Raw genomic sequence first — 10,638 nt, 5'->3', positions numbered from 1 at the left:
GCTCGGAGCACCTGTAGAGCTAGGAGGACTTTAGTCCAAACATCAGAGACATTGTTCAGGAGTAAATCTGTAACCAGAGCCCCAAGTGCAGAGATTGCGAAAGCAGAGCCTTAGGGGAGGTAACGTATTAACTCCCCTGCTGGGTGTACCCTGGCAAAGGTCATGTCCCTTGGTCCCACCTGCCCGGGGTCAAAGCTCCCTGCCTGTTAGGCAGGAAGAGGGGGCAGGGTGGGAACCTGCGGGGTCACTCGGTCATTCGCCAAATGTAGGTGGAACATGTTCTGAGGCTGAGACCTGAGGGAGACCCAGAGGGAAACGGAACCTCTTCCAGCTCCTGAAGGGACCTAGAACCGTCTCTTGCCCTCATAAGGGTCTGGGATCCTGGGAGGCACAGACAGGGGAACCTGGCTACTTGGAAGAGACAGGCTTCGTTTCTCCTGTTTTCAGCCCTTACCAAAAAGAGTGGCGTGGGGGAAAGACATTGAGATCACAGGTCAGGAGGCCTGGGTTCTAGTGGAATTAGAGTCAGGGGGAGAGCTAGGTAGCACAGTGGACAGAGCTCCAAGGCCTGGAGATGGGAGGACCTGGGTTCAAATTTAGTTTCAGATACTTCTTAGCTGTGTGACCCTGGACAAGTCACTTAACCCCAATTGCCAAGCTGTGGCTGTTCTTCTGTCTTAGAAGAGATACAAAAACAGAGGTTTTGTTTTTTTTAAAGGAACACTTTTGGCTCAAGCTTTGGCTGGGCTAATTAGCTGAGTCACCTTGGCTCAATCGCTTCCCTTTGCTAGGTCTCAGTGTCCTCACTAGTAAAATGAGGGGGTTGAAGCAGATAGTTTCTAAGACTTTTTCCAGGGGGAACACTCTCTGGCCTCTAGGTAGAAGAGCTAGAATTTATCTGTCTCTTTAAGATTCACAAAGGGCTTCTCAAACAGGTATCAAATGATAACATTTGTACAACCTAGTGGAACTGCTTGTTGGCTCTGGGAAGGGAGGAAAATGAATCATGGAAATATGAGAAAAGATTTTTAGAAAATAAAATTTAAATTTAAAATTAAAAAAAAAAGGGGGGGGGCTTCTCACTGGCATGATCTCATTGGATCCTCATCACAACCCTGGGAGGTGAATGCTATTATTATCCCCATTTTGCAGATGAGGAAGCTGAGATAGAGAGAGGTGAAGTGACTTGCCCAGAGTCCTACAGCTAGTAAGTGTTTGAGGCTGAATTTGAACCCAGTTGATCCTGGCTTATTTTTCAGCACTCTGTCCACTATACTACCCTCTATAATGAGCAGAGGCTCGACATAAAGTTAGAGGATTTAGAGCTAGAGAAAAATTAAGCAATCTAGTCTTGTCTAAGCCATTGAATGGCCAAGGAGAGTCTAACCTCTTCACAGGACTGCTTGGAAGATGAGAAGAGATGAATACCTGATAGTGATGGCTATTCTTCTTGTCCTTAAAGGTCAGGGGGACCCAGTTCCTCCTTCTTCCCTTCCCAGCTTCTCCCCAACAAAGGAAACCCAGAGCCTACTCAGAACAAGAGGGACCAGCCCTTCTTTAGCTCCAAATATGCCTGCTCCTGGGATGGTGGGGGTGGTGGGAGAAGATCAGAGGTGTTTTCTTGTCTCCTATCCAGCCCAGGGGCCAAAACAGAGGAGGACAGAGGCAGAGGATAGGGAGCAGACCAGTTGGCAGGGGCTGGGACTAGGGAGATATTAGCACCTGGGCTGGGAGAGGGGTTCACACAGCTAGAAAGTATCACAGGCCATATTTGAACCCAGGTCCTCCTGACTCCAGGCTTAGCACTCTATCCACTGGGCTACCTAGTGGCCCCAACTATTCATACTTTTTAATCCTGGTCTCACTTCCAGTGGCTCCATGACAGAATTCAGCGCTTGACTATAATCTGTTTTACAATCAGTCTGAGAAAGAGAGATTGATGAGACCCATTTGAGGGGGAAGATTTGGGGAATTCCTAGTCTGAGAGATTAGATATATTGAAGTCACCCAGATCTACATCTCCAATTCTCTTCCTGACAATCTGATCCACTGAGGCAGGCAGGGGGACAGGTATCGAGCAGCGATGGGAAGGTTCCCTCCATGCTGATTCCCCAGTTTGGGAAGGCACAGCCCTGCAACCTTCTCTCCCCTTCTCCTGTTCGACTTAAACCCCAAAGTCCAAAGGGATGACCTACGTCTGTTTTGCTGCCCCCAGAGCCGGGGCCTCCCTAGAGGGGTCACCAGGAAGACAGCGCCCCAGTCAAGCAGCAGCTTCATGGAGTTATCCGTCTCTTGGCTGATCCCCCTGTCCAGGTGGCTCCCTCCACCAGATCTCTTCAGCTGCCCCAAAGTGGTCTGACCAGTTCTCCAAGGGCGTATGGATGTATGTATGTCTGCTGGAATATGCCACACTGTACTTCCCCCTCCGCCCCCAACTCTGCCCCCTGCCTCTACTCTCCTCCAATCTTGGCAGGTGGTTGTGGAAATAGGAAAGTCCTGCCCCCTTATTGACCAGATAAACACACACAGGACATATGATCACCGGCACAGACACACAAATGCCCACATTGTCATTTTTTTTAACAGCTTCTTGACCCTAGATGGCTTCTCTGGTTTTTCTGTGTTTCGATTGATGACTCTTGATTAGGCTAGTATGGGTGGTGGCAAGAGGAGGAGAGAGGGGGTTGTATTCTCTTTTGGGGTGTTAGCCAGGAAAGGAAGCTCCCAGAATATGTGTAAGCAGTGATGAGCATTGAGTGCCAGGCAGGAGGGATTTAAGCAGGCATGAAGAAAGCCCCCATTGACTCATCTCCGTAGCTGGGAGGGACCTAGTTAGGGTGGTGGTATTAGCAGCTCTGGCCACTGGCCCTTAGAGAGAGGTCACCTCAGAAGAGACCGTGTGCCTTGAAAAGTTCCATCTACACCAACCAAATCCATTCAGAGTTAGTGGATTTGGAGTCAGGAGGATTTGCACCCAAATATCGGCTTTATTTCCTACCCTTGTGATCTTGGGCAAGTCATTTAACCACAGTGGGCCTCAATTTCCTCAACTGTAAAAGAATGTGGTTGGACTAAGTGATCTCTAAGGTTTTCTCCTGCTCTAAATCCCACAATCTGATGAGTGTCTGCATGGCCCCAGCGATGGACACCAAGCTCCCGACCATCAGACCCCCTGTATGTAGTACATCTTGCCTTCCCCTTCTCTTGTCCCCTGGGTTAGGAGCAATCACCCTGATAAAAGATGCACATAGAACTTCGGGCTGCTCGGGGGAATTTTGTCTTCGCAGGTATGGATGGGGCAGGTTCTGTAGGCATCTCTTCCCCTCTCCTACCCCCAACCTGTCTTCCTTCCTCCAGCTGGCTCAAGGATTTCATCCAGATAAAGCACCTAACCTGTTCCTGGAAAAAAACACAGGCTCAATGACTGGCCCAGGGGCCAGCAGGCTCCATGCCTAGGAAGTACAACCCGGGGTGACGCCTGTCCTAAGCACCTTTTCCTCAAAGGGAGGAACCCTTGGGCACAGGGTGTTTGGCTAGTAGAGGGAACACAGTTCTGTTCTTATTTCTACTTCCCCACCTTGTCTAAGAGTTCCTCTTGGACTGTTCAGGGGTAGGATGGCCAAAGAACCTGGCTGACAACTGGCCCAAGACTGATTTGGCCCCAGTGGGGCATTGGGTCCCCTTGAGCTTTGGAGGCTTGGAATGGGGAGAATCAAGGGAAAAGTCCCCAAGCTTGTTGATACACTCTGACAGATCATGGTGATGGATGGGGGAGTGTTTCAACACCATGGAGCTACCAGGGTTGATTCAGAATAAATCTGTCCCAGATCCCTGCCTCTCATTCAGCCCCACACACAGGTCCTTGACTCTCTCCTCCCCTGCTGGAGGGTCCTCTCACCTGTTGGAATCCCACCTGTTTTTCAAGGCCCATCTTCTCCAGGAAAGCTTTCCTTTAACTGTTCTTTTTTAAAAAACAATTTTAAACCCTTATCTTCTGTCTTAGTATCATTTCCAAGACACAAGATCGGCAAGGGCTGGGCAACCAGGATTAAGTGACTTACCCAGTACCACACAGTTAAGAAATGTCTGAGATCAGATTCAAACCCAAGGCCTCCTGACTCCAGGCCTGGTGCTCTCTATCCACAGTGTCATGTAGCTGCCTCAACTGTTTATACTTTTAATTCTGATCTCACTTCCAGTGTCTCCAGGACAGAATTCAACCTTTCACCATAATCCATTTTATAAGATTGATCTCTCTCTCTTTGGCACAGGGGAAAGAACTCTAGCCTGGCAATCAGAGCCATGGAGGCTTGGTATCCTCAAATTCTTTTCCAAGAGACCTCCAATTTTCTGCCTGAGGAGCCAAAAGGAGCTTTTAGAGTTAAAAGGAAACACCGAATTGATGAGGACGTGACATTTGGCACAGCCTGGGCATCTGAAGCAGACTCTGTAGGGAAAGGTCAGGCTGGCACAAGTTTTGAAAGTTGGCTAGTTGGAGATTTGAAGGAATTTGTCCTTATGTCCTGACTACTTCTTTTTTTTTTTAACCCCTATCTTCTATCCTAGATTCAATACTATGTATTACTTCTAAAGCAGAAGAGCAGTAAGGGCTAGACAATAGGGGATAAGTGACTTGCCCAGCGTCACACAGCTAGGAAGTGTCTGAGGGCAGATTGGAACCCAGGACTTCTCATCTTCAGGCCTTGCTCTCTATCCACTGAGCCACCTCGATGCCCCTCTGCCTGCTTCTAAAAAGCATGGTGAGGTATACTCTAAATCTCAGCATCAATAGGGAAATATATATATAAGTTTGAGGAAAATATGTATAAAAGTTTGAGTCCTGTTGGGTCCTTTTACTATGCCTGAAGGATCATGGAAAAAACTGGAGCAAGGATATTATATTTTATTGAAGTCTGGTGGGCCAGATAATAGAACAGGATGGCTCCTAGACCCCCAAGCATTCTCCTTTACCTGCCCTCCCCCATCAAGGACTGGAGCCAGAAGACTCTAAACGGGGAGAGGAGATTGAGATAGAGGAAGAGTCAGGGGATGAAGAAGAGAGGCAAGGAGGAGATGCAGGATCTCTAAAAGAAGTCTAAGAGAGTGCCTCTGGCTTCCCTGATCCTCCATCAGGGACCCCAGGAGAGATGGCTCCCTGACCCTCCTTTTGTAGGCTGAGGAAGGAGTGGAGGATGGAGCTGGCTCCCAGAAATGAGGCTCATGTGAATTTTGCAAACTGAAGAGAGAGAAAGTCCCATATTCACAGGGGTCAGCTGGACTAGTAGCCTATCTAGAACATCCTCAGTCCACAAAGGCTTCTCCGCTGAGAGAAAAGGCTAAAGTTCCTTCCGGAGGAACCCTGCCTGGCTGGGTGTCTCCTCTTCTGGACAGATCTCTTTGCACAACAGCCTCTCCAGGGCCTCTCGGCCTCCTTGCCTGTACTCCCCATACAGCTGATCTTCACCAAACTCTCCCAGGTAGTTGTGGCACATCTTGAAGAGCCTGTAAAATAGGGGGAGAAGAGGAGCTGGGTGGACAGGGCCCACCACATAACCCTTCCTCCATGAACTTCCCATCTCCCAGTTCCTTAATAAAGTCCCCTTGGCCTTTTGCCTTCATTCTTAGGGGTACAAACAAGAGGGACCATGTCGCCTAGGGAGGAGGGCACCAGATTGAGAGGGAGGATATCTGCGGTCTAGTTCTGGCTTTTCCAATGGCAATATGGGAACCAGCCCTGTCCCTCCCTCAGACTCAATTTCCTCCTCTGTAGATTTCTGTGAAGTTCCTTCAAGCTCTGACAATTTGAAGAATCTTTGCTTCTATGAGGGAGAAATACTTTGGCTTCCAAAGAAAATGCTCCCCTTGTGTGCTCCAATCATTCCTCATCCCCTCCATCCTTGCTCTTATCCCCAGAAGTCTTCTACCCCTATTTCCTCCCTCAAAGGAAGAGGTTGCCCTCTTAGGACCGTGCGAGGAGCAACTCTGGGCACCCTTCTAGGCTCTCTGCTATTTAAGACCCTCCAAAATCTGGTGCCTTTCCCCTCTCCATACTCTAGCTCCAGCCAGTGCCGATGCCCTCATACAAACAGAAAAAAAAAATTACCACCTGCTTGTCCATTCCAGTGGCTTTCTAGCATGTCTTTCTCCACCCTTCATAAGGCTATTAAAACCATTTTCCTTACATATAAAATTGGTGAGACGCCTCCAGGAAGACCTCAGTACAAGCTGTGCTTTGGATACACGATGACTATGGGACGCCTGGGTAAGTTACTTAACATTCTGGTGTTCTAGGCAATTCTCTAATACTATAAGTTACAGGGAAAAATGCTCATCTGTATTGGTACAGTTTCCTCCTCTGAGAGTTCCCCATATTGATGAAATCACAGATCCAAGCTCCTTTCCTTCTGGAACTGCTCACATTGCTCTTCTACTCAAAATCTTCAATGGCTCTCTCTTACCTCCAGGGTAAAGTACAAATTCCTTTGCCTGGTATTCAAGCCCCTCCATAATCTGGTGCCAACCTATTTTTTCTCATCTCATTCTCCTCTGCAGAATCAGACCAGTCTGTTCTCTATTCCCCAACATAACCTGTGCTCTCACGTCTAGAATGCCCTCTTTGACTGCTGAATACATTCTTTCTATCCTTTAAAGCGCAATTCAGATGCCACCTTCTCCAGGAAGCTCTCCCTAATGCCCCAGTGGGTGACACCTTTCCCTCTCAGAAGTCCCATAGTACTTTGTTTTGTCACTGCCTAGAGAACTAGTTGTGAGTTGGTGTTTTTTCTCCTTTCGAGAAGCTGCAATCCCTGAAAACCTAGCACAATGCTTTTGAAAAGTAGCTATTGTTTTGTTTAGTAAAGAGATCTCATTCCCCCTTTCCCTGGCCCAAATTTGGGATCATTACCTGCCCGGCCATAGGCCTCCTCTCATCATCACAGTGATGCCCGCCGTCTTGTCCAGCCCTGGGCCCACAAAGTGTTTCACCTTGTTTACTTCATGGACCCCGTAACTGGGGGCAGAGACCATCATCAGGAAAGAGAGAACAGTAGGGTTAGAAGAGAGCAGGCTGAGGAGTGCCAGGAGAAGGGGACCTCCCCCTCCCCCCCGCCCATAGGCCCTGAAAGGGTGATTAACTAACTCCCTCCTCCAGACTGTTGTTTTTTTTTTTTTGTTTTTTTTTTCTGTTTTCATCATGGCAAAGCTCGAGTCTGGCCTCACCTGCTTTGGGAATTGAGTTAACCACACAAGTAATACTCCCGGGGAAGGGAAAGCAGTTTGGATATTATTGGACTGGCAGAACTTGCCCCATCCCAGCTAAAAAGGTACAAAAAGGTGGGGTGCAGCCAAGATATGGCGGCTTAGTGGCAGCGAGAGCTGAAACCAATGTGAGAATCCTTCCAAACCATGCGTGTGTGTGTGTGTGTGTGTATGTGTGTGTGTGTGTGTGTGTGTGCATCACAAGATCGGACAATCCATTAGAAACTCCTTCCCCCATCCCAGCATGTCGACCCAGTCCCGCTGTGGTCAGGCCGAGGATTCTGAGGGGGATAGGACGGGTCCAGGGTAACTCACTCCATCCAGCTCTGAGAGCAGCTTTTCTCCAGGACGTCAGTGTACTCAGACTCTCTCAGAGAGTCCCCCTTGGCCCTGGGGCCCAGCGGCTTGCTCTCCCTTTCGGTTAGATGCTTCCACATCTGAAACAGGGGAGACACTTACTATCTCTGAAGCCAACGTGTGAAAGCTGGGAAATGGAGGCAGAAGGAAGGGCAGCTCAGAGAGCAAGAGGGGAAGAGAGTATTTCTGGGAGGAGGCCCCTTGTTCCCCCACACACACACCCCAGTTGGCCCCTTGGGACAGTTTGGGGCTAAGTATAGCTCTGGGTTGGGGCCCTCTGTATCTGCAGAAAGCACCAGTGTGGGATGGGTTCTTTCCTTCTTCTACCCCTTGGTCTCCCTCGTTCTAGGTACTGGAGTGGTCTTGGCAGTAAAAAGGGAAGAAGGAAACGGAGAGGAAGCGGAGGGATAATGGAGGAGAGGACATCAGGGAACGGGTGAATTAAGCCTCTTTTCCCTAGGAGTTGCTCAAAAAGGGTTCCACCATTGAAGATGCAGAAACCCCAGCTTTGGCCGATGGGATTTTCCCCAAGGGCCCAGACACCAAATCCTGGGGAGATCATTTTTTACTTTCTCCAAGACCATCGGCCCTGGCTCTGTTCATCTGGGCAATTTTAATGTATTTTTTTGTAAATATTCGTCCATTTCACCTAGATTGTCAGATTTATTATCATATAAAATTGGGCAAAATAGCTTCTAATGATTGCCCCCTGCTCTGGAACACCAGCTAATTTGCATGGGGCATTCTTTAATCCTGGAGGAACAGTTATAGGAAAAGGGCCAGACCCTGAGGAGGAAAATGCCAGGTGCTGGCAGGGCCCCAGGGGAAGGGACAAGCTCTTTGTGATACGTGTCCTACATAAAAGCACGTGGCCTTTCCCCTCCTCCCCCTCAGCCTGTAAAACTCAAAAGAAAAAAAAAAAATCTAAGAATTGCTTCTGTCCCAAACCTCAAACGAGAAACCCCACCCGACCTATTCTGCCACCCTCCTCCTTTATAGTTTACTTTGAGACTTCAAACCTTTTTGCATTTAGGTCACATAGATCTATTCCTTGCTCAGCAGAAGAGTAAACTGAGGCACAGGGAAGAACTGACCCAGTTAACTCAAGGCAGCAAGGTACCAGGATGTCTGAGGCTGACCCCCTCTTGGGCTGATGATGGGGACATTTTTAATTTTTCTGGAGCTCCATTTTGCAGAGTACAGTCTGGAACATGTGCCCCACATGGCCCTGCTCCCCCAAACTTTGGTCCTTGGTGTGGGGCTCAGGGGACTCTCTAGTTGGGGGTTGAAGGAACATTCTTACCTGGTAAGAAATTATCTGGCAGGCATCACAGCGCAGATGTTGGGGCATGTGGGTCGAGTATTTCTCTTCTTCATCAAAATGAGGGGATGTGGCTGAGAGGGGGGTGTTTTCTTGGGGGATTCCCTCTCCAAGGCTCCCTGGGGGCCCCCAGCTAGTCAGCAACAGCAGCAGCAACGGCAGAAACTTCATCATCTCTCAATGGTGGGACAGGGCTCTGCCTGGGGTGCGGGCACAGTTGGGGGAGGAAGCCAGATGGCCAAAAAAACCCGCTTAAACCAATGGGGGCCTGCCACCTCTCTGTATCCATACCCCCAACACCCTATCAATTGACTCAATCCCTCCCACTTCTCTCTCAGATTGTGGTGGGCCCTGAAAGCCAATTTTTCTACCCTTTTTTCCTAGAGGATCCTCTAAGCTCATCTCTCACTATGAGGACCAAGTAATTTATCCCCATTTCATGGATGGGGAAAGCTGAGATCTAGAGATGGCTAGGGTAGGTAGCCAAGTTCAAAAGGCAATCAATCCAATGTTTGTTATTTGAACTTAGAGATGCTAGTGCCACTTCAAGGAGATAGGGGATAGCTCCTCCACTCTTCCTTCTTCAAGGATTTGCCTTTTGCAGGGGCAGCTGGGTGGCTCAGTGGATTGAGAGCCTCGCCCAGAGATGGGAGGTCCTGGATTCCAATCTGGTCTCAGACACTTCCTAGCTGTGTGACCCTGGGCAAGTCACTTAACCCCCATTGCCTCACTGCTCTTCTGCCATGAAACAAATATACCAAACTGATTCTGAGAGAAGATAAGGATTAATAAAAAATAGAATTTGCCTTCTGTGTGAGATGACATCCCTTGGCAGCAATGGCTCTTTGGTAGCCAAGGTGACAACCTTGGAAGCATAGGAGTTGCGGGGATTAGTGACAAAAAACCAACAGATGACGAAAGGCAATATTTTGTTTTACTGACCACAGCTCCCTTGGTGGGACACTTTATTTTACACGTATGAAACAAACACAAAGATAGCCTGCTTCGATAACCTCTGGTGTCTAGTCTGGGGCGTCCTCACCTAGCGACTCTCCCCACGGGCCTTTTCTCCCTGGGCGGGGGGGGGGTCCTGGGGGTCCTGGGGGAGTGTCGGGCCTCCTCCCACCCTTACTTTTGCAACAGGAGAAGGCAGCAGCCAGCTATTTTGGGGGAAGGGATTCTCCTATCTCTAAAGACATGTTTTACCAGGAAAAGCAGTCGTCACGCAAGCAGTTTAACCAACAACCCACAGATGCCTCATCTTCACCCCCAACACACTCACACCCACACACATAGAAACTGCCTGGCTCCCAGCACAGCTCCCAGATTGGCCTCGGGATGGGACGGGCGAGACAAACAGTTTAGAGATTTGCTCCAGACTGCCCCCCCCCCACCTCCCTCTCAAATATTCCTTCTGGCCACTCAGGGGTGCATTTCTCACTGAAGTGGCACAGATCTGGAGTCTAGACAAGGAGGGGTACTTTAAAAAAATGTATAACATAGGGGCAGCTGGGTAACTCAAAGGGATAGAAAGCCAGAGCTGGAGACAGGAGGTCCTGGGTTCCAATCTGACCTCAGACACTTCCTAACTGTGTGACCCTGGGAGAGTCACTTACCCCCAGCTGCCTAGCCCTTACTGCTTTTCTGCCTGGAAATCAATACTTAGTATTGATTCTAAGCTAGAAGATAAGGACTTAATAAAT

At 49.0% G+C, this 10,638-nt stretch overlaps 1 protein-coding gene across 1 annotated transcript; it reads right to left on the bottom strand.

Annotated features, from left to right (window-relative positions):
• Positions 1–4,894: 4,894 nt before the first annotated feature.
• MZB1 (marginal zone B and B1 cell specific protein) lies at positions 4,895–9,207 on the bottom strand. Its single transcript, XM_044661849.1, has 4 exons — positions 8,918–9,207; positions 7,573–7,694; positions 6,905–7,009; positions 4,895–5,502 (listed from the first exon to the last, which is right to left on the bottom strand). Exons 1-4 carry the CDS (start codon positions 9,107–9,109, stop codon positions 5,337–5,339), a joined length of 585 nt encoding a protein of 194 aa, XP_044517784.1. The 5' UTR covers positions 9,110–9,207; the 3' UTR covers positions 4,895–5,336.
• Between the last annotated feature and the right edge of the window lie 1,431 nt (positions 9,208–10,638).

The sequence above is a fragment of the Gracilinanus agilis genome, chromosome 2, assembly GCF_016433145.1.
Source record: "Gracilinanus agilis isolate LMUSP501 chromosome 2, AgileGrace, whole genome shotgun sequence".
Taxonomy (NCBI): Eukaryota; Metazoa; Chordata; class Mammalia; order Didelphimorphia; family Didelphidae; genus Gracilinanus; species Gracilinanus agilis.
The sequence above is the reverse complement of the archived record's forward strand: the minus strand, read 5'-3'. Positions and strand labels throughout refer to the sequence as shown.

Excerpts from the sequence above, each read along its gene's own strand:
- MZB1 (XM_044661849.1), bottom strand. The coding sequence starts at position 9,109 with ATGATGAAGTTTCTGCCGTTGCTGCTGCTGTTGCTGACTAGCTGGGGG. Across the intron at positions 7,010-7,572 it reads TGCTCTCAGAGCTGGATGGA|TTACGGGGTCCATGAAGTAA; the intron begins GTGAGTTACCCT and ends CTCTGCCCCCAG. Across the intron at positions 5,503-6,904 it reads GGAGGCCTATGGCCGGGCAG|GCTCTTCAAGATGTGCCACA; the intron begins GTAATGATCCCA and ends CCTATTTTACAG.